At 41.4% G+C, this 24,496-nt stretch overlaps 2 protein-coding genes across 3 annotated transcripts in view; both read right to left on the bottom strand.

The window, feature by feature from the left end:
- The window catches only part of ube2j1 (ubiquitin-conjugating enzyme E2, J1), a 58,045-nt gene extending 44,299 nt beyond the window's left edge, over window positions 1–13,746 (bottom strand). Inside the window, exon 1 of the mRNA XM_068026592.1 lies at window positions 13,444–13,746. Coding sequence (XP_067882693.1) covers window positions 13,444–13,474 — 31 coding nt within the window. The 5' untranslated portion in view covers window positions 13,475–13,746. The remainder of the gene's footprint in view (window positions 1–13,443) is intronic.
- A 6,564-nt stretch (window positions 13,747–20,310) lies between these two features.
- The window catches only part of LOC137361978 (ras-related GTP-binding protein D), a 41,247-nt gene continuing 37,061 nt past the window's right edge, over window positions 20,311–24,496 (bottom strand). For both annotated transcript variants that reach the window (XM_068026578.1, XM_068026585.1), the window contains exons 6-7: window positions 22,952–23,100; window positions 20,311–21,541 (exon numbers count right to left, since the gene is read on the bottom strand). In XM_068026578.1, the coding sequence (XP_067882679.1) occupies window positions 21,390–21,541; window positions 22,952–23,100 (301 nt within the window). In that variant the 3' untranslated portion in view covers window positions 20,311–21,389. The remainder of the gene's footprint in view (window positions 21,542–22,951; window positions 23,101–24,496) is intronic.

Raw genomic sequence — 24,496 nt, 5'->3', positions numbered from 1 at the left:
CTGCTCTTTGCATGTCATCTTAAAATCTAGTTTTGTAACAGCGAACATGAGCGAGTCATCACTAAAGCATGTCTCCACTAAAATTTCCATCAGCTACATGCCATCACTAAGCGGTTAGAAATATGGAATACATTTTAAAAATGCAACCTTAAACATACGAACTAGGAGCAGGCCGCTTGGCCCCTCGAGCCTGCTCCGCCATTCAATAAGATCATGGCTGATCTGATTGTAACCTCAACTCCACATTCCCACCTACCCAGATAACCATTCACCCCCCTGCTCAAGAATCTACCTACCTCTGCCTTAAAAATATTCAAAGGCTGTGCTTCCACCACCTTTTGAGGAAGAGTTCCAAAGACTCAGTACCCTCCGAGAAAAAAAAATTCTTCTCATCTGTGTCTTAAATGGGCGACCCCTTATTTTTAAGCAGTGACCCCTAGTTCTAGATTCTCCTAAAAGCAGAAACATCCTTTCCACAAACACCCCGTCAAGACCCCGCAGGATCTTATATGTTTCGATCAAGTCACCTGTTCCTCTTCTAAGCTCCAGCAGATAGAAGCCTAGCCTGTCCAAGCTTTCCTCATAAGACAACCCACCCATTCCAAGTATTAGTCTAGTAAACCTTCTCTGTACTGCTTCCAATGCATTTACATCCTTCCTTATATAAAGGGACCAATACTGTACACAGTACTCCAGATGTAGTTACACCAATGCCTTGTACAGCTGAAGCATAACCTCCCTACTTTTGTATTCAATTGCCCTTGCAATAAACAATAACATTTATTAGCTTTCCTAATTACGTGCTATATACTAACCTTTTGCGATTCATGCACTAGGACACCCAGATCCCTCTGCATCTACGAGCTCAACAATCTCTCTAGATAATCTGCATTTTAAAAAAAATATATATATTCTTCCTGCCAAAATGGACAATTTCACATTTTCTCACATTATACTCCATTTGCCAGATATTTGCCCACTCACCTAACCTATCTATAACCCTTCCGAAGAAGGGTCACTGACCCGAAACGTTAACTCTGCTTCTCTTTCCACAGATGCTGCCAGACCTGCTGAGTGAATCCAGCATTTCTTGTTTTTGTTTCAGATTTCCAGCATCCGCAGTATTTTGCTTTTATCTATAACCCTTTGCAGCCTTATGTCCTCTTCACAACTTGAAGGTTCACTTACCTGAAACGTTAACTCTGCTTCTCTCTCCACAGATGCTGCCAGATCTGCTGAGTATTTCCAGCATTTCTTGTTTTTATTACTTTCCTACCTGTGTCATCAGTAAATTTAGCAACCATACCTTCGCTCCCTTCATCCAAGTCACTTATACAAATTGTAAAAAGTTGAAGCCCGAGCACAGATCCCTGTGGCACACCACCCATTACATCTTGCCAACCAGAAAATGACCCATTTATGCCTACTGTTTCCGGTTAGCTAGTACTATCCATGCCAATGTTATCCTTTACACCATAAGCTTTTATTTTCCGCAATGACCTTTGATGTGGCACTTTATCAAATGCCTTCTGAAAATTCTGGAAACTCTTCTGCATTTTAGATCCAGTTAACTTCAGATATGACATTATGCAAAAATATTGTTACCAGACATGATTAATTTCACAAAGATGTAGTCCACAACAATTTCCAAAAAAAGAGGATGAACGAGGTGTGGCAACAACATTCACCAAGCTTAAAGGAAGCTGCCTACAATGATCTACTGGTCTCTGGAGCAAGGTTTTCCCTTTTCCCAACAGTAGTTTAATTCTAGCACCAAGTCAAGGGGAATCATCAGGCATGCAGCAGCAGTGATGGCTGTTTACCTGCTTGCTCACAATTACATTGAAGTATTCACACACAATAAACCTAGCAGTGAAAAAACACTTAATATCCTTCACGTGCAATTTAAATTTCCAAACAAAATGAATGAACGATCGAATGGATTAAAATAGAAGCTAAAATAATAAACTTTAAAAGTGTGGAATCATTATGGAGAAATTGGGGCATGCCACAAATATAATCCGCTTTTTCGGGCCACTGAGGGTATTCAGCAGTAATTATGAAGTTAATACACTGTTAAAAACTATTCAACAAGGTGTAACTTTTCCAAGGGTTTATACAGCGAGGCTAACAATCCAAGAGTAAAAGTTCTCAACAATTCATACATTTCACACAGATTGCAGTTTATGGGTCCATCAACAGCATACCCTCTGGAGAAACACAATCCTGACAGCAACTTTTGGATTTCTGCATTATTCTGTGCATATATGGACACCTGAAGTTGCTGTCAGTTTCAGTGGAGTAATTATGGCGAACATTGAGAGTTCCATCATTACCAATGCAAAATCTGGTTTTTTTTTAATGTTTCAGTGTTTGACACTCATGACCTTAAGCAAATTACACATTAAATTCAACTTGGTTCAAATGCAGGATTTGACTAGCATTGTAAAATTAAAGCCAAAACTTGCATTTCAATGTTATAATGAATGTATAATATTCTGTAAGTCAAAGATTAAATACTCCTTTGCCTGCAACGATCTTTTTCAGTTAAATTGTTTCATTCTTCAGTTAGATTCTTCTGTGAATTACTGTAGGTAAAGATCTGTGGTCTGCAAAAGAGTAGGAAGTAAAGTATTTAGCAAGTTGCAGCGTCTGGACCCGTGAGTGCGGCCCAGAGCAATGCACCTTTCAATTGCTCCTACCAGGCTGGGGGTGGGGGGGAATACTAGCTTTGCAAAAATCAAAAATTCACTGGATACCAAACTACATGCTAGATGTGCAGTGTGTGTCACTGTACATTTACAAACTGTTGTGTCAACATTGTCACTTGTACGCAATCTGAATATCATGCAATTTTAGCCAACAATGGCAATGTTGCTGAAATGTTAATGGCAGCTTTGAAGCCGCCAAAAAGGGAGCAAGGTATTTGGCTGTAGTTGTTTGGTCTGAATTACTGACTTCAATCATGTGACTGAAAGAAACTTGACAAACTAACATGACCAAGACATACATCCGTCATTTCTCCAAATCTAAAAGCTAGAAGACATCTGTAAATAGTTATCTGTGGCAGGAAATTCAGTTCATCAGTTGTAAAGGAACCTCTCCCAGCAGCCAATGTTCTCCCAGGCAAACAGAAAGCTCAAACACCAATTAAAGATACAATATTAGCCAAGCAGAACAATGCCCCCCAGTGGTAAAACTATTACTTTTGATAATATCTATTCCAAATCTTCAAAATTTCACAGTAAAAAAGGCACTTTCCCCATATTACTTCGAATATTATTGTAAAAAATACATGAATTGAAAAATCCATTACATGCTTCCCATGCAATGTAGCCCCACGCTACTTACCACATCATCATCCCTACTTTGTTACTAACATTCAAATAGCAAACTGTATTCAGACAAACTTTAATAAAAGTAGCAGAGACCTACTTCAGAGTAATAAGATTTTTCATATTTCCCAGAAGCTATTTAGGTGGGCAAAACAGTGAGTTAAAATTTAGCATGGCAAGGTGTAAGCTTCGATTCGGTGGTATGCTTTCACCTCCGAGTCAGAGTGTTCTGGGTTTAATTCCCACTCGAGATTTCAGCACATAATCTAGACCAGGAGTTTGCAACCTTTACCTGAAGAATCTGCTTTAAAAAAAATTGCTTAAAATAAAAACTACTGGGAGCCACATGAAGAAAATATGGCATTTCTAAACTAAATAATTGGCAAATAGCTAAGTGTCTCTGGTAGAATGCATAATTTGCATATATAAAATACACATCTGAATTTATCAATAGAAAAACAAAAAATTAAAATAGACCCAACTCTGAATTATCACATTTTTGGCTGTTTACTATAATTTTCTCAATAATCATCTGCAAAACAAACTTTAACCTTAGATGTGGCGCATCAAGACAATTTTTCAGCTATTGATTCTTATAAGCAGCAGCAACAGCACAATCAGAATAATTTATCTCAGCTATATTAGAAACAATAATTGTCAAACATAAAACCTGTTCCTTGCATCAAAGGCACTATCTATAACTATGGCATAGCTATACTCCTCAAACAGGTTTATTTAAGAGAACAATAATTTTTTGTTAAAATAATCATTTGAAACGGTGAAGGGTAGCATAATGATTAGCTTTTTACCCACACAATAAAAAGACAGCTCCTACTTTTCTTGACTTAAGCATCTTTCTGATGTGATGAGATGAGATATTAAATCGAAGCCCCTTTTGCTCTTGGATGGATATAAAGGACCCCATGGCATTACTCGAAGAGGAACAGGGAAGCTCTACTAATGTCGTGGCTAATGTTTATACCTCAACCAATGCCAAAAGCAGAGAGCCATTTCTTCCACTGCTGTTCATGCACCTTGCGGTATGTAAATTGGCTGTCATGTTTCCTAAAATACAACAGTGACCACACTTTAAATGTACTTAACTGAATATAAAAGCACTTTAGGACAGCCTGAGGCCTTAAAATTGCTACATAAGTGCTAACTATCTTTCCTTTTGTGTACTGCACATTTAAAAAAAAATATACTCAAGAGGTGAAGGTGAAAGTGATTTAGAGGTTATTACTTATTTAATACACTCAATAACAGCACAAACAAAACAAACAATGGTGAACTATAATAAGTCAAACAGTAGAGAAGCCATACTTAAACTTAGCACTGTCAAGTGTACACAAGTGAAGATTTTCAAGCATTAAGGCAATTCTGAGAAAAGTCACATAACTGCATCAGAAAACTGAATTATGAGCAATGAGCAAAGACTTTCAGTCTTGAAAAGGAGATGGCTGACAATGGTCTAATTTGGCTCACAAACATTTTCAATTAAAATGTGGCACTAGGATGAGGAGGAGACAGAGACAAGTTAAAATTATGGAAGCTAATTTTAGGACGAATAGAAAGTTGTACAAAAAGTGACCAATGTCATCAGCACACAATAGACTTCTTGCTGGAGTAGTGGAGGCAGGGACACGGAAGAATTTTTTTTAAAAAAAAGTTTCATTCTTTCATATGCCCCAAGTGTTGCTGGCAAGCCCAGCATTTGTTGCCCACCCTTGAGAAGGTGAGCAGCCTTCTTGAACCGCTGCAGTCCATCTGATGTCGGTGCAACAGTATTGTTAGGAAGGGAATTCCAGGTTTTTGACCCAGTGACAGTGAAGGTACAGTGATATAGTTTCAAGTCAGGAAGGTGTGTGGCTTGGAGGGGAACTTGCAGGTGGTAGCATTCCCATGCATCTGCTGCCTTCATCTTCCTAGGTGCTAGACGTCGCAGATTTAGAATGTGCAGTTGATGGAGCCTTGGTGAGTTACTGCAGTGCATCTTGTAGATGGTACACACTGCTGCCACTATGTGACAGTGCTGAAAGGAGTGTATGTTCAAGGTGGTGGATGGGGTGCCGACCAAGCAGAATGTTTTGCACTGGATGATGTCAAGCTTCTTGAGCAGTGTTGGAATTGCACTCAAGACAAGTGGAGAGAATTTCATCACACTCCTGACTTGTGTCTTGTAGATGGTGGACAGGCTTTGAGGGGCCAGGTTGTGAGTTACTCACCACAGAATTCCCAGCCTCTGATCTGCTCTTGTAGTCACAGTATGCATGTGGCTGGTCCAGTTCAGTTTCTGGTCAATGGTAACTACAGGATATTGATGGTGGGGGATTCAGCAATGGTAACACTGTTGAATGCCAAGGGGAGATGGTTAGATTCGCTTTTGTTGGAGATGGTCATTGCCTGGCACTTGACTGGAATGTAGCATTCGTGTTACACATCAGCCCAAGCCTGAATGTTGTCCAGGTCTTGCTGCACATGGACACTGATTGCTTCAGTATCTGAGGAGTTGTGAATGGTACTGAACACTGTGCAATCAATAACCATCCACACTTCTGACCTTATGATGGGGGGGGGGGGGGGGGGGGGAAGGCCATTGATGAAGCCACCAAAGATGGCTGAGCCTAGGGCACTACCCTGAGGAATTCCTGCTGCGAGGTCCCGGGGCGGAGAAGATTGGCCTCCAACAACCACAACCATCTTCCTTTGTGCTAGCTAGAAACCAGTTTCCTACCCCCCGCCCCTCCTGATTCCCACAGACTTCATTTTTGCTAGGGCTCCTTGATGCCAAGGGCAGTCTCTCTCAACTCGGCTCTAGAATTCAGCTCTTTTGTCCACGTTTGGAACAAGGCTGTAATGAAGTTTGCAGCTGAGTAGCCCTCACAGAACCCAAAGTGAGCATTGGTGTACAGATTAATTGCCGAGTAAGTGCTGCCTGATAGCACTGTCACAGGACACCTTCCATCACTTTCTTGATGATGGGGAGTAGACTGGTGGGGCGTCAATTGGGAGGATGGGATTTGTCTTGCTTTTTGTGGGCTGGACATACCTGTGCTGTTTTCCACGACTTCAGGTAGGTGCCAGTGTTGTAGCTGTACTGGAACAGCTTGGCTAGGAGTGCTGCTAGTTCTGGAGCACAAGTTTTCAGTACTACAGCTGGGATGTTGTCTGAGCCCATAGCAGTTGCTGTATCCAGTGCCTTCAGTTGTTTCTTGATATCCCGTGGAGTGAATCAAATTGGCTGAAGACTGGCATCTGTGATGCAGGGGACCTCAGGAAGAGGCTAAGGTGGAACATTCACAGCACTTCTGGCTGAAGATGGTTGCAAATTATTCAGCCTGGTCTTTTGCACATATGCACAGGGCTCCCCTATCATTGAGAATTGGGATGTTTGTGGAGCCTCCTCCTCCACTTAGCTGTTTAATTGTCCACCACCATTCATGACCAGATGTGGCAGGACTGCAGAGCTTTGATCTGATCCATTGGGTGTGGGATCGCTTAACTCTTCTATCGCATGCTATTTCCGCTACTTAGATTGCATGTAGTCCTGTGTTGTAGCTTCAACAGGTTGGCATCTCATTTTTAGGCTGGTGCTGCTCCTGGCATGCTCTCCTGCACTCCTCATTGAGCAAAGGTTGATCCCCTAGCTTGATGGTAATGGTGGAGTGAGGGATATGCTGGACCATGAGGTTACAGATTGCGGTTGAATACAATTCTGCTGCAGTAGATGGCCCACAGCACCTCAGCTGCCCAGTTGAGCTGCTGGATCTGTCTGAATCTATCCCATTTAGCATGGTAGGGAGTATCCCATTTAGCATGGTGGTAGTGCCAAACACACATATTCAGGATGAGCATAAATAGCTTCTCTCATCTGTACACATTTTAGGTAATTTAATTAAGTGCAACTAAAATGAACTTTAATGCAAATCAATGTTCTTTTTCATCATTCACAGCTGTTTTTATGGCATGCAACAAGACGTGAAACTAAAAACAGGATATGTTATTCTTTATAAAACAAAGCTATTTTTATTTAGATAGCTGCATGAAGTCTTGGCTGGCTGTATATCATGTAGCTTCATTGCTCCAGCTCTAGGTGACCTCTGACCTTAACTAAACTTGTCATTTTATCTTGTTAACCACACCACCTGGGACTTTTCCCAAACAAGTACACATCAGCACTACTGATGTTCTTTTTAACCCCTAAATTGGTGGCAGTTCCAGAGAACTATTGGCTCTTTGGGCAGGCCAATTTTCATCTCACACACTATAACACAAACTGTAATGTTACACTAATGCCACCCAGATACCAAGATTGGTTTATTATTATATTATTATACTTTAAAAAGCTCTTAAATAAATATTTAATAAGGAGCTTTAAGTGAAGATTATTTCTGATAGCACGGCCTTCTCTCTGAACTCTATTCCTTCATGTTTTATTTTAACAAGTTATTCTATTAGCACCCCTAGAAATGTGATAATGCCCGGATAAAATAACTCTCAACTTGTAACCAATTAGTTAAGTTCCTTTTTTTAAAAAAGGAAATATTTTAAAGAGCAGTACAGATGCTATTATAGTATATTCTATCCTTTCTAGAATCTCTTTCTATATAAGTCAGATATAGTGGCAGATGGCATAGGCCATTAAATGTATTTGACCTACTACCTGTGAAGAAAGGTCAAACCACAGGCAAGATGGCCTGCACAACCATCCACTCACAATGGAGCACACCTAGCCCAAGATTGTTCACATTACAAAAACTGTTGATAGTCTTGCATGATATGTACTTCCTTCTCCAGAGTACTGTAGCAATTCTACTAACAATGTCATAATACCAGAGGAAAAAAACTCAGTCAGTGAAGTGTGTTCCTACTGTTATGCATTAAACCTAATCCGGTGCACTTTCGTCCCAATTGTCACAGAATGGGAAAATATTGCGTTGGAAGGACTCTAGTAAACAGTTTAAGAAAAAAAAAGCACTCCTGATAAATCAAAGTACTTTTACACAAAAATATTGAATTGCTCAGTTATTTGAATGAAGCTACACAAACGGAAAAGTGGGAACCCTGCTGAAAAATTCAAAGTTATATAATTTAAATGAAATACTGAGTTCAATGACTATACCCATAAATTCTGCCATGATGCCAAGTTGATGTGATCTAGTGATGACCATTATAGGGATTTCCTGAGTGCACTGTGTTTCCTAACAATGGGAAGCATGTACAGAGTATCCAGTTTCCGAACTCTCACTCACTGCACCTCAGGCTCTCAGGATCTGCCAGCACCATTTTTAAAAAACCACAATGTGGGGGTGTGCCGAGAAGCCAATCCAAAGTAACCTAACAGTATAAAAAAGCAGTTTTTAAGTTTAATAATTTTCTTGGAAAGCATTTTTGTCTGTTGTATATTAAACCTTATTTAAATTAGTAAATACTCAGCTTATTCCAGAAACCAATATAGTGACAGAATTATTTCTCTGCTTTTACTGGTAAACTTTGCACACTACTTGTACTGAAGGTGTTTTCATAGATCCTTAATAGTTTCTCATTGGAAATGTATCTGCCCACTTCCTTCTTGCTTTATTTGCATATTCCCTACTTGTTTAGTTTTCTTTTTTTTAAAAATAAAATCAAAATGAGAATCACTCAAATGCAAGCAATTATAATGAATCAAACACGTTAGATGCAATACACATACCTCAAAATATATGAAGTGTCACGTCTATCACAAGCTCACGCACTTCCCTTTTATACTTTGTCATTGCCAAATTTATCATACCCATGTGACTCATTCATAGCCCTAACTTCCATTTTCTCAACAGTTGTAACTATTAGAAGTTATTGCCGGCTGGAACAGCTCTAAGCAAGGTATAAATGTAGTGAAGCTCTTTTTTTTTAAAAAGCAATGATTGTTCCTTTAAACTGACACCTGCATCCACCTCTCTTTCGCGAAGCTCTAAAACAATCTTAAATTGTTTTATGTTTCAGCTCTAAATATATAGCAGTTCTACAATAACTCCATTTTAGTTGACCTGTCAGACAGTCAGGGTTCCGATTAGCAACCTTAACAGTAACTGACATTTACATTCATTTCAGCATGGGCTTTTGAATTTTTCGAGGAGGTGACTAGCTGTGTAGATGAGGGTAAAGCAGTTAATGTAGTCTACATGGACCTCAGTAAGGCTTTTGATAAGATCCCGCATGGGAGATTGGTTAAGAAGGTAAGAGCCCATGGGATCCAGGGTAATTTGGCAAATTGGATCCAAAATTGGCTTAGTGGCAGGAGACAGATGGTGATGGTCGAGGGTTCTTTTTGCAATTGGAAGCCTGTGACTAGTGGTGTACCGCAGGGATCGCGGTGCTGGGACCTTTGCTGTTTGTAGTGTACATTAATGATTTAGACGTGAATATTGGCGGTATGATCAGTAAGTTTGCAGATGACACGAAAATTGGTGGTGTCGTAAATAGTGAGGAGGAAAGCCTTAGATCACAGGACGATATAGATGGGCTGGTAAGATGGGCAGAGCATTGGCAAATGGAATTTAATGCTGAGAAGTGTGAGGTGATGCATTTTGGGAGGACTAGCAAGGCAAGGGAATATACAATGGGTGGTAGGACCCTAGGAAGTACAGAGGGTCAGAGGGACCTTGGTGTACTTGTCCATAGAACACTGAAGGCAGCAGCACAGGTAGATAAAGGTGGTTAGGAAGGCATATGGGATACTTGCCTTGATCAGCCGAGGTACAGAATACAAGAGAAGGGAGTTTATGATGGAGCTGTATAAACTGCTAGTTAGGCCACAGCTGGAGTACTGTGTACAGTTCTGGTCGCCACACTAAAGGAAGGATGTGATTGCACTGGAGAGTGTGCAGAGGAGATTCACCAGGATGTTGCCTGAGCTAGAGCATTTCAGCTATGAAGAGAGACTGGATAGGCTAGGGTTGTTTCCCTTAGAGCAGAGAAGGCTGAGGGGGGACCTGATTGAGGTACACAAAATTGAGGGGCATTGATAGGAAGAAACCTTTTCCCTTAACGGAGGGGTCAATAACCAGGGGGCATAGATTTAAGGCAAGGGGCAGGAGGTTTAGAGGGGATTTGAGGAAAAGTTTTTTCACCCAGAGGGTGGTTGGAATCTCACAACATTTAAGAGGTATTTAGATGAGCACTTGCAATGCCATAGCATACAAGGCTATGGGCCAAGTGCTGGAAAATGGGATTAAAATAGATAGGTGCTTCATGGCCGGCACAGACACGATGGGCCGAAGGGCCTGTTCCTGTGCTGTATAACTCTATGACTTTGTAGAATAAAAAGGATATAACCTCTATTTTACAATAAGTATAGGGACATTATACAATCTAAGAGCCACATGAAATTCACACATTTTTCCAAAATTTAAAATGATCTTGTACAAATGCAAGCTAATTGATAAAACCAAACTCAGATTCAGTTAGATGTGTTCAATACCTACAGTAAATTAATTCTCAAAAACTTTTGAGTAGTAAATGCAAATCTAAATTATAAATGATCAGACTGTGCATCACAATTCAGGTTGAGACTTTGCAATTTCATATAGGACACTTGTACAGCAATCCATGCAAGAGTTGATGCTGGTAGATAAAACTTCCTTTAAAAGTACTTAGCTTGGTTTTCTAAATAAAGTTATAACCAAATTTAGCTTTCACATAAACAGAATTGCCTCTTAGACGCAAACAGCAGACAGCCACAACAAAATGCACAAGGATTCCCTTAATGTATGATCCTGTATTATTTCCATGCTTCATGATTAAAGAATGCAACTCTTAGATTGCAAACAGCTCCACAAAGCTTTGTATACTCTGGGTTGGCCATTTATTTCACATTTCAGCTGATGATTTGAAAAACTTAACTTTTACAGTACTACTGCAGCAACAACCGAGATGTCAGCAGTAACACATTTTGTAATAAAAACATAGAATTGTTCAACTACCCTACACCCCATTCTCACATACAGAATATTTAGATTTTAGAATATCTAAGATCCATTTTCCTCCATCCGACTTTGTGAATGGATTCATCCTCTCAAATCTAATCCTTGGCAGTCAAAAAAACTAGTTAAGGCCAGTTGTTCTAGTATCCCATCTCCAGTGGCCATCAGGACAGATACTGCTGCCCAGCATCCAGACTGAATAATGACGATGCAGTTCCTGCAAGATTAATTGATGCTCAAAGCTAATGAGAAATAACACTAATTCCATATGAATTTCTTTGAAAGCAAAATGTCAACTTTCAAGTCCCATGAGACTCTCATTTTCAATAGGTGGTCTTTGTGATGGATAGTAGATAGTGTGACGGAAACCACACCTGCCAAATGGAAACATTAATTTAATTTTGTCATATGGAACTGTATTTGAACTGCGACTGGACCTTGAACATAATTTGTTTTAAAAGACCACAGGACTGAATGGTTGAAAACATGGCTGTACATGGCATTCTGAGACAGTTGAATAGAGACACAATGGGAGTGCTTCCTGATTCAATTAGCCAGATGGGTTTTGTAATAGTGATGATCAAAAGACATTGAGAGTCATTGTCTGTGTAAGAGCCAGCATTCCTAACCCCCCACCCCACTAAGTGTGTGTAGTGAGCTTTGAAGAATCTACAAACCTTGCAAGCTATGCTGTCTCAAAGAGCTAGTCACATGACTAACCTGCTGGCCAACCAGAGAATTGATTGAATTGTGCTCACAGTAAAGTTTTGAGACAGACTGCATTTTGAAGACCAAAGAGAAGCAAGGCCAGTTTCTCTCTCACGCAAAGTTCCAGGGACCCACAGAAGTAACATATGCCTCAAGACAGAAGACCCCAGCAGCCTTCTAGTACCAGCGAAACAAGTTTGAAAGTGTGCACTGGGCCCCAACGATAACTGCAAGACTTAACTTTAATCAAAGACTTTACATCCAACCCAAAACCAGTAACTGAACTCCATTTACTACTTCAAACCTCCCCCCCTTTAATTCTTTCTCCACTTCTGTATATATTTGTCCGTGTTTATCGCGTATGCATGCCAACATGGTTGCGCCATGTATTTTTTAGTAGTTGTAACGGAGTTAGAGTTTTAAGGTTAATAAACTTACACCTTTCTTGTTTAAACCCGAGAAAACCTGTCTGGTTGATTCCTTTACAATTACAATTAGAGAGCAGAGAGCAAGGACTCACTGAGGGGAAGCTAAAAAACACACTGTTTTAAAAGTTAAACCCTGTTACGGCAAAACCAGGAAATGGCTGAGAGGGGAGGCCTAGACCCTTTCCTTACCTGGTCATAACACATCAGCTTAAGGATGAATTGACAGTATAGGGAAGATATCTGAAAAATATTCCATTGACATTTACATGCTTCAATTTCTACATCAATTTGTGCTATATAGCAGAAAGTGGCAGTTTCAGACATTTCTCAAAGAATTGCAGTACTCCTTTTCACAGATAATATTGTATTACAGCCCTACCTGGGGATCGAGTACACTTCAGGTCAGTAGCTAAAAAATGAATTTGTTGCCGATGTTCGACAAGGGGATCTCAGATATTCGTGGGAAGTTACACATGGATAAGAATTTTAAAACTGGCAATGATAGGACTGGTTTGGTGTGGGCCAGGTAAAGGCAACAGAATTTTGAGTGAGCTGATACCGACGGAAAACGAAGGATGACATGCCAGCCAGGACAACACTGGAATAAAGCAAGAAAAAAAAATACTGCAATACTGGAAATCTGAATTAAACAAATTGTTGACAACTCTCAGCAGATCAGACAACATTTCCAGGGAGAGGAAGGCAATATTAACATTTCAGGTCAACAACCTTTAGTCAGATCTAAACACTCAAACAGTTGAGCCTGAAGATAACAAAGACACGGATGAGGGTTTCACGTGGCAAGAGGACGGAGGCGGGCGATGCTGCCGCAGACCCAGACAAGCGACCAGCCACAAAACAACAGACCCCTGGGCTTTAGAATAGCACAGGGCCGAGCCCAGAGAAACTCAAAGGCCGAGTGACTCCGTTTCGGCATCGGAAACGGGCCCCATAGATGCGGGGGGAAGGGAACGGAATTCGGTTTTCCAGATCCGGTGTGTCACTCACCCGGGTTCCTCAGATTGTACTGAACCTCCATGTTGTCGGCTTTGTTGTTGTTATTGTCCGCGCAGCGGCCGCTCGCTCCGGCTCGGGGACACGGCGGCGTCACACACCCTAACCCCGACCTGACCTCCCCCGCTCGCTCCGGCTCGGCGTCACACACCCTAACCCCGACCTGACCTCCCCCGCTCGCTCCGGCTCGGCGTCACACACCCTAACCCCGACCTGACCGCTCGCTCCGGCTCGGGGACACGGCGGCGTCACACACCCTAACACCCGCACGCTCCGACTCGGGGACACAGCGGCGTCACACACCGAGCTTTGGCTTATCTTGAAGATGCTGCTCTATAGATTCCCACCCCCGGGGCACGAGCGGATGTTTAGGCGATTGTGACGTGGCAGTAACTTTGTGGATCCGGTGTGGGCGCCCCGCCCTCCTTTCCTCCAATGAAGAGCGAGCAGGAAGCGAGAGCCGCTGCAGACACGTATCGTGGGCTCAGTGAGCTGCTTTAAAGAGAGCGGAGTTAACCTGAGAATTTACTCTCCGCGTACACCCAATACGCAAGACTATCCAAGCGCGTAGAGCTGCATTTGTAAAGCGTGCACTCATTAAAATAAAAGGTTGACAGTCATAATGAGTGACGCTTGTAGGTGTGGTCGTATCACTTTTGATTCAACATCCCCTTTCCCCAGACGAAAGTCGCAACATAAAACAAGCAAAGCGGAAATGTAAATTTAACTGAAAAGGACATCAGATTCGTCCCGTAATGTGTCATAAACTGATTGGGAACTTTCCAACCCAAAACCGAAGGAATATATAAATGTGGCAGAAAGTGCAAGAACAAGGAAGTTACGATAAACCTGTACGAAACGCTGGTTTGGCTTCAACTGGAGTATTTTGTCCAGTTCTGGCACCATACTATAGGAAGAATGTTAAGGCATTAAAGTGCAGAAAAGGTTCACACGATCGGTTTCCCATAACTTCAGTTATGTGAATAGGTTGGAGAAGCTGGGGTTGTTCTCCTTGGAGAAAAGAAAATTAAGAGATGTGAAAGACGTTTTCATGAGGGGTCTGGACAGATAGGGAGAAACTGTTCCCATTAGCAGAGGATCCAGAACCAGAGGTGACCGATTTAAGGTGATTGACAAAAGAAGCAACAGCAACACGAGGAAAAACTGCTTTATGCAGCAAGTGGTTAGGATCTGGAATGCACTGCCTAAGAGTGTGAAGGCAGATTTAATCGAGGCCTTCAAAAGAGAACTGCATAGTTAACTGAAGAAGAAAAAAAGGCAGGGCTATAGGGAAAAGGCAGGGAAGTGGGACGAGGTGAGTTGCTTTTTCAGAGAGCCAGCATAGACATGACAGGCTGAATGGCCTCTGCTTTAACCATTCTATGATAGAAATTTTAGTGGCTAGATGTGACCGTCTACTCGCGAACTCCTGTTTTACACCACGCAAATTCAGAATTACCCATAATGTGTAGAATGAACTGCTGGGATGCTGAAAATGTCCTCAAGGTAAATAGCCAGGGTTGCTTAATTTATCATGTAAAGTTAAATGGATAACCTGGAACTTTAGGTAATTTACCTTTTTGGAAGCTGATACTTCACCAATAACTTTGTTCCTTTTAATTAGAGTGACCTAAAAGCAACAAAACTATGGCTAATAAATCAGTTTGAGAAATGTTTTACATCAGATTTACAGATTCTTTATTACTTTAATTTCTTTGACTTATATTACTGACCTCAAGCACACTTTACTCTTCGCCTTGAAAAAATTAAAATCCCTGGTATGTCGAATGTGTTTGGCAAGTGATCCAGCACTGAGAAAAATTCTTTAGAGCCTCACTGTTAAAATTTGCTAACCACCTTTCTAGTAATGATATTAATAGATATAAAACCATTATTGTTTTACTTTGACTGTACCCAAGTCTGAATTCTCACATTCAACTGTGGCATTTTAATCTATTTATTTATCGAAAAATGCAACATGTAATTTTTGTAAATAATATTTCAGATGTCAGACTCAGTCCTACATTCAGTACTCCAACATCAAAAAGCTTCAGCCCAAATCTAACACCACACAAAATGACAGTGGTGCAACCACCAACTGGGATGGACAGGAAAGTCATGACCAAAACTTAGCAGTAGGGTTAAGATTTGTTTGGATCCTTTTCCTACCCAAGAGGCAGAACCTGCTTGGGGAAAAAAACAGCAACAGAAAAGGCTTTGGGGGGGGGGGGAAAGAAGAGAGGAACAATAAATGCTGGAATCAGCTAGAGATAACTGGTACAAGCGTCTGAGCAATCAAAAGCACACAAAGGAAATTCAGCACAGGAAAAATAAATGATCAAATGAAGTATCAGCAAGGATTCAAAGGAGAAAAAAACTGAGATGACTGCAGAAAGTGGGAACTAGTTAAGGGAGGATGAATATAAAAAAGGCTGAAAAGCTCCCTTGGGACAGAGATATAGCAGGAAATTTTGTCTTGTGTCTGCAATTAAGAGCCCTGTCTATGAGGCAGAGATCCCCGACTGCAGTGGAGGTGCAGAAAACTTGGAAGGGGAAAGAAAATATCTGCCGAGAGTGATCTGCTGTTGAGACTGAAGAAGCCCTGAAAAACTGTTGTAGAGGGAAAAAAGAGAAATAGAAAAGGAAAAGAGGACAAAAAAGTGAAAAGTGATGGGAGAGGGACAATATTGAAGAGTGTTACGACCAAGGAGGGAGTAATGCACTGTTAATTCAGTCCCCTACTCCACATGTCACAGCATATTAGTAAAGTTTCACACCTAATGGAAAAATAGCCATATTATTTATCCCCATAATAAAGCACACCAAACCAGGTTTCTTTAAACAACAAAATTAACTATTTATGAATAAACCAAGTTTTAAAATATTAATGAGATGAATCTATATGTATGAAAAGATTTTATAACTCCTTAATCTTCCTAACCCTCATGCACACACAGTCATTCAAAAATCAACAGTTAACCAGGGAAAGCGGAAATATTGACTTTACAATAGTTTCTTAGGAATAAAATAACTGGGTTGTATCTTCTGGTAGTATTTCCCTGGATTGGTGAGGTGTCCCAGAGTCGAATATTCAGATGCCACTTGATGTTTCTCCAGATGGAATTAGTGAACAGTCTATGGTGGGTAGGTGTTCAAGATAGTTTGTCTACAGCAGGCATCACACAGATCTTTCAGCAACAGGTCTATTTAAATGTTAAAGTAGCAGTCTAACAGTAGAAACTTTCTTGAGAGTTCAGAAACTTCCAAAAACACAAAAGTCAACAGGACTTATTCTCAGCAAAGGAGCCTTCTCCACAGAGCACAGCAACTAGAGAACTCACTCTTGAGGCAGAGATTCTTGACTGGAGGCAACACAAACTTGCAACACCCAAAACACAGGCTTTGTTTCTCCACAGAGTGTAGCAATTCCTCTTTTCTCTGGGTCTCTTCCTCTCTTCAGGCAGGTCAAAACCTCACCTTAAATGTAGCACTTTTTCCTTTGAAATACAGAGCTTATTTTCAGAAATAGGTCTTTTCCTCTGGTCTATCAGCAAAACACAGCTGCAGCCACTGCTGGCTGTTCTGTTTCCCTCTGGTCCCTCTCACTGCAGAACTGAAACTAAAATCTTTCAACAGAAGTCATAAGACTGTCATAAAATCTTCCTGTTGCTTTGATACAAATTGCCTTGCAGCCTGCACTCCAAACACAAAATGTCAGCATTCAGTCACTGTTCACAAAAAATAGCAACAGGTCTCAAAGGCACACAGACCTCTTAATTTAAAAAAAAACTCATGACAAGAGCCAAACAGAACTCGGACAGGAGAGGAAGAAAAAGGAGAAAGAGAAAATTAGGTGGAGGAGTAAAAAGAAACAAAAGTAAGTTACAGGGTAGAGAAGCAACAGTGAAGAAAGAGGAGAAAAGAAACAAGCTTTTTTTGTAATATTTTTCAATTAACAGTATCCTCAGAGTCATTACGGCACAGAAGGAAACCATTCAGCCTATCAAGTCCATGCTGTCTCTCTGAAAAGCAATCCAGTCAGTCCAATCCCCTGCTCTATCCCTGTAGCCGTGTAAGTTTATTTTCTTCAAGCACCCATCTAATTTCCTTTTGAAATCATTGATCCTTAGCTAGAAGAGTGTGAGTTCTTTTCCCTTTTGCAGCTCCCAGTTCAAAACAAGTTTCAGAACTACTGAATCAGTTTCAATTGTTTAAATTTATTGTCAAGCATGTCAACTGGGCTCAAGCAAGGGCATGTGGGTGGGACATGCATGATGGTGGGCTTCCAGTGCATCTACCATTATTGTATGGATCAGGCATGCATGTTGACAAACTATGCTTCCATATCATTTTGACGGTGGTTGCATCTATACAAAATGCAGTGCAAAATATTTTCAGCATCTCGAAAATACATTATTTTCTTATTCTAGTCACATATAAGCTTGTCATTTTAAACTAGCACATTAGTAACTCACCTCCTTACTACCAAAAGCCTGTCCACCATCTACAAGGCACAAGTCAGGAGTGTGATGGAATACTCTCCATTTGCCTGGATGGGTGCAGCTCCAACAACACTCAAGAAGCTTGACATCATCCAGAACAAAGCAGCCCGCTTGATTGGCACACCATCCACAAACATTCACTCCCTCCACCACCGATGCAGTGGCAGCAGTGTGTACCATCTACAAGATGCACTGCAGCAACGCACCAAGGCTCCTTAGACAGCACCTTCCAAACCTGCGACCTCTACCACCTCGAAGGACAAGAGCAGCAGATGCATGGGAACATCACCACCTGCAAGTTCCCTCCAAGTCACACACCATCCTGACTTGGAACTATATCGCTGTTCCTTCACTGTCGCTGGGTCAAAATCCTGGAACTCCCTTCCTAACAGCACTGTGGGTGTACCTACTTCAAATGGACTGCAGCAGTTCAAGAAGGCAGCTCACCACCACCTTCTCAAGGGCAATTAAGGATGGGCAATAAATGCTGGCATAGCTAGTGATGCCCACATCCCATGAATGAATTTTTTTAAAAAAAATTTACTTTCTCAACCAAATCAAAAACTAAATAAGAGCAGGCAGCTACATAATCTACATAATAAACTTGTGTCTGATTTATTAACTGCATGGTAAGAACAGAGCATTGTCACATGTCAATGCTAGAGCCACTCAAAAAGGACTGGACTTCTGCTTAGTTCTACAGAATTTATACTCTGATTTCAGTTGTTAAAACAGTGTATTGGAGCACCAGTAACTTATGAAGTACTCACCTTTGAAACAACCTCTTCACAATCCAGCGCAGGGAAAGGTAAATGAATGTAGCCCGTTCCATGATCTCTTCTAAGAATCAATTCAGCTTGCATTCAGGAATCCTATTGCGAAACCTGTACTGCAATTAGTTTGGAGTGGTTGAGAACCAACAGCTTAGAAGATCAGAAGCGACTCTTTATTCTCTCAATGTCTTAGTTTGTATGTGCGCTGCCAAGTATGGAATGAGGACATTGTTATGACCAGGTGAGAAATAGGTCTAGGGTTCCCTCTCACCCTTCACCTGGTCTTACTGTAACAAAGTTTTAATTTTAAACACACTGTTTTTAGATCCCCCTAAGTGAATCCTTGTTCATTGCTTTCCAATTATAAGGCAAAGAAACCAGCACAAACAGGTTTTCTTAGGTTTAAAGAAGAAAGGTTGAAATTTATTAAACTTAAAACTCTAATTCTGTTAATGCCTACGGATACATGACAGGCTAGCATGCATATGCGATACACACATGCAGATAGAGACAGAAATAAAGTGGAAAAGATTGAGGCAATTTCTGAAGAGGGTTTTTGTTACAGATCTTCGAGCTCAGTGTAGAGTCCTTGATTGTAGGTAGATCTTGCTTTTCATTGGGGCCCAGTATTCTTCTTAAACCTTGTTCGCTGTAGGAGGCTTTTGCCTCTCGGGGTTTGTGTCTTCAGTGGATTTGGAGTACCGTGAGAAAGAGATGGGAGCAGACAGGAGAGGCTGTGGCGAGTCAGCCATGAGAGGTCTTTTCAGTCCAGGAGCAAACAGACACTCTGAGTTCAAACTGTTTGTACAATTCAGAAAAAAACAGGTTGCCAAGCAGGCTAGTCACGTGACCAGCTAGTCTGACCACGTCTGTTTGTGGATTCAGCCATCCCAACAGTCATCCTGAAATTTGAGCTCCCTCACCTTCAATGTCTGCTGCTCAAAGTCCATTGTGGGTTAAATTGGATAAGGGAAGTAACCCCTTTGTCTCCACAAGCACTGTCTGTTAATATGCAAATGTCTTTCCAACCAAGGGCCCGGTGATTTCTTTTTTAAACAAGTCCTTTCTTCACTTCAGCAACAGTTTTCAAATTAAGCTTGGCTATGTTACCTCCTATAGATGGACTTGCCTGCTAACTCTCATGATCTTGCCTCTTACATGAAGAATGGCTACTTAGATAAGGTAGCAGCCAGGACTGAGCAATGACAGGCATCTGCCTTAGTAACTTATCTCTTGTCCTGATTTATTAACACAAGTTATAAGGTTCAATCATGTTTCCGTGAAGAAAGTAGTCATTTCCTGTAATTTAGCGTGGTAAAGATGTCCTATCTCTTAATGTGCTCCCCTACAATGGTCAACAAGAAAAAGCAAACTGTGGATGGCCACATTTACCTCTGTAAAAAGTCTTCATGGCTACAGCCCTGCAGGTGCCTGAGGTACTAGAGAGCTTATTTAGAAGAACAGAGAAAAACGGAGGGGAAAACAAAGGGCTGGGTTTTGTGAAGGAGGCTGGGCTCCCGGCGCCGGGCCGAAAAGGCAGGGGGAACCCCACATCTGCATTTTCATGGCCCCCCTCTCCCTCCCTGAGCAATCCTACGGTCTTTTTGAATCAAAGTTTTGAGGTGGGAATCCCTGCCCCTTTAAAGACTTTGAAGGGACGGGGATCTCGTCTCCAAGAGCTGCTGGCCAATCAGAGGGCTGGCAGTTCAGCAATATCGGTGGCGCCACTGGGAGCGGTGGCCACTGCTGGTATTGCAGAGGTCTCGGACCCAGGCCCAGTGGTGGAACCCCGGAACAGAGGTAGGTGAGGCAGGGTTGCTGGGGCCAGTCTGGAAGGCCCCAGCGAGGGGATAGGGTGGGAGGGTGGTTGTGCAGTCTAGGGGAGGGGGGGGTGCCAGGGGGTAAAGTTGTTCCCGGTGGGGTCTCTGTGGGCCACAAATTGCCCATGAAGGAGGGACCCTCCCCCCCCACCCAGCAAGCCTGCAGGGAGGATGCCTCATTTGACAAGGCATCCTCCACCTGCGGCGGAGGTTCTCCCATCGCCGCTGGTAAGATCCCAGCGGCAGTGGGAAGAGGCCCTTTATAGGCCAATTGAGGGCCTCAATTGGCCTCTGGGAAGGAAGACTGTTGTTGGCCTATCCCGCTCCTGGAAGATTGCTGGGCGATGGGCCCTCCGCACCCTCCCCTCCCACCACCCGTTGCAATACTCTGTGCACCCTGCCTCTGACCCCGCCTCAGGGGACCTCACAAAATCCTGGCCAAAGAGTGGTGTCTCTAAGGTTAGATGCACTGGCAGGAAATTAAAACTTGACATTCTCTGAAATTGTCAACCCATGTCCTGTTAACACTGAAAGCTAGAGAATATTAAACTGGATTTAATTTGTTTTGAACTAAAGTGCTACAATTTCAGCAGGCCAACAGAAGATACCCATTCCATTCCTGTTAGGAAGGGATTTTGCAATACATAGAAGTTATATATGATAAATAATGATGGTCAGCATCTGCCAAAAATATACCTTTCACGAAATGCTTGCTTTAGAGCAATTTCTCGATCAGTACTAATATCCTGAGCATTATCTTCATACATATCAGTGCATTGGTATCACAGTACAGCTACTTAGCATCACTGAACATGCTAGCAGAAACACCATGAACATAGTAGTCTTTACGACAAAGGTTCGAGTGTGCCATTGGGAGTTCCCAGTTTGCTTCTTTGCAGTCCTCTGTGCCGTTTGCGGCACTTAAGCATGGTCGTGCGAACTTCAAAAATCTCATGGATAGCTTTGCGGAAACAATGAAAATTATAGTCTATCAAACCTGCAATGTAAAAAAGGAAAAGAAAATGTAATCCAGTAAATACCAAAAAGGCAACAATTGCATCTAAAATAATGTTAGAAAGTATATTCATATTTGTCCTCTTATTAAGTTGTGGTTTTTAATGAGAAGCTGAGGTATTTTGTTCAGGTTCAGTAACCTTGGCAAGTCTGCTTCTTAAGTGGAAGAACATTAAATTTGGACTGAGAGAACAGAAATAGACAGCACAAGTACCAAAGTATAACACGCCTCAAACAAGACTACAGTTTGGTTCCCCCCAGAATCATGGACATGTAGCACAGAAACCCAGTAAAATGCACAATATCCTATTGAATTATTTCAGAAAAGTGCTGGATAAAGGTTATAGGGAAAAGTACAGGCAGAAATGATCACATTTTCTATTAAACACAAAGGTTTAAGTGTGGCTGTATCAGCTTTGGAAAGCAACTGAAGACAGTGTAGGAGCAGCAAGAAATTGCAGAGCTCAGGAAACTGAAACAAGGGCCTTCTTATATTCTGACAATGTGGACAACACTACCAAATCTGTATTTATTGCCCATCCCCTGATGTCCTGTAAAGGCGTTGGTGGGCCTTTTAAAAAAAAAATTGTGCCAGACAACTTCAGAGGATATTAAAAGTCGTCCATGTCATGCAAGACTAGAGTCACAGGTAGTTCAGACTAGGTAGGGTTGACAGGCTCCTGGTACTAGCCCAGATTTATTGAATTCAAAGTCATAGCATTGGACTTGAACTCTCATCCTCCAGATTGCACTCTAATACCACAAGCACAACATCACTACACTCATCTGAGGTAAAATTTGTTGTAGAATGGAATTTGGATGCCCTGTGCAAGGAGAAATCTAAAAGGCCCAAATGGCCTTCCTAGTTCCATGCTTTTAATTACCTTGAGGTTATGAATTCTACATACTATTTTAGCAATGAATTGTGCCATTTCCTAGCCGGACTACTAGATAAAGTGTTTCAGCATTGCAGAATTCTCCAAAAGGAGAAACATTAAATAAAGGCAGAATGTAGCTTAGAGAAACTTTCTTTGGATTGGCTGCCTTAAAGTGATTGCATTATCAGGAAATTGCAATACGCTCATACTCAAATGGTAAGTCCCATGAAATGGTAGGATTTCGGTTCACATGAGTAATTCCACAGATGGTGAGTTGATGATCTTGAATGTGCCACTAGGGAGACAATGAGCAAGGGTAGGGGGCTTTCCCGTTAGGGACAAAAAGACAATTAAAGATTAAATTACATAGGAATATCCTATATTAAGGAAATAGTGGTTGAGAAAAATAAAAGCATCTATTTTAATTAAGTGCACAGGAAATTTGATATAGTAATGTACTAACTAGACATATTTGTGATCATGAGCAATTTTATGGTAGAATAGGCAAAAATTACCTTTGCGCTCAAAACTTTCTTCCCTAAGAAAACAAACTAGACCAAGGAACTTTGTCACTTCTTTTAGATACAGAACTGTTGTGTTGTTCAGTTTTATGATTGCCACGGATTCTTTGTCATATGTACTTCCTCCACCAAATTCCCGAAGCCTGAAAAAGTAGAGCACAGTTACATTAATAAGCTATAGAACACATTTTTCTCCTCTCCTTCCTTTAGAAAAGCAGGACTGATCAATTCAGCCATCTCCACAGATTTGCTTTGTTAATTAGCAATTGGACATGCCTTCTCTTTCCCTCCCGTTTTCTCTTCTGCTTTCCTGAAGACAGTGACTCATTCAGAGTTACACCTCCTGGCACCTACCTGCTGAAACCTTGCATAAACAGTCACTCTTCAACTGAGTTCAGATGGTTAGCATTGACAAGAGCGTTTGACTGAGGAATGAGGGAAATGACAGCTAAACACTGTCCTATCCTTTCTTCACCTCCACACTTACTATTCTGGCCAGAGTCAGAAGCAGTTACCTCAGGTGATGTCTCTCTTTTCTAGCTTGGAGACCATTTGTAGTGGCCCCACTGCTACTCTGGAATACAACCAGCTAATTCAGTTTAGCCCACAAGCAAAGCAGGCACCCTCCTCATTTGTAAGGTGCAGTACCACACCACATCACACCACACAATGCATCTACCCACTGCGCCATTGGATATTGGCTCCACAAATACTTGTTTAAATAGTATGCTCTTTAAGAGGTTCTTGATGAGTTTGCCTCCCTCCTTTAAACCAGTTAACTAAAATCCCCTTCTGATAAGTAGGAGAAATGTGAATGTGAGGTGAGACTGGGAGTCGAACTCAAGATTTTTTAAAGTCAGGAACTATAGCTTTGAAGGTAATAAAACTCTTGCAAATATAACTTAGTTCATTTAACTTAACTCAAATAAACACTATTAACAAAAAGCTAATAAGTAACCATGAGCTAGGCAGCACGAAATAAAGCTATGGATACAACTTGATCGGTGCCAGATATAGCTAGCAATGCTATTGGGAAATGTCTTAGAGCACGAACATGCCATGTAACAGAGTGGGAAGACATAAATTTGTGTCTGCACCTTCCCATACCACCTAGTTGCTGTTCCTAGTTGTGTCACTGTGGGAAGTACTGAGTGGAGGACAGGTTCATTCCAGAGGAAGGATGAGGGGGAATAAAACTGTGCAGGGTAGCCACCCTCAATTTATAACAATGAAAGCAGAGGACAGTGAGATGGTCATCTAAGTGTCTGGCAGCAGATGGTACTTGACAATTCTAGGGAATAGGAGAAATGCTTACACCCTGAAGAGAAAGAGAAAAAAAATCTATGTGTACATTCAACATAACAATTTGTAAACAAACACTTTGGATGATTTGTACAGTTTTTTTTTTGCATTTTTAAGGCCATTTCCATCTTGGGGAAACAGGTGGGGAAATTACAAATGTGCTAATAACTTTCCAATGCACTCTAGATTTAGAAGCTGTGGCTTTGGATTGGAAAATAACAAATGTCACTCCATTAT

The sequence above is a fragment of the Heterodontus francisci genome, chromosome 3 (assembly GCF_036365525.1).
Source record: "Heterodontus francisci isolate sHetFra1 chromosome 3, sHetFra1.hap1, whole genome shotgun sequence".
Taxonomy (NCBI): Eukaryota; Metazoa; Chordata; class Chondrichthyes; order Heterodontiformes; family Heterodontidae; genus Heterodontus; species Heterodontus francisci.
Note: the sequence above shows the minus strand (reverse complement) of the source record. Positions and strands in the feature narration are given on the sequence as shown.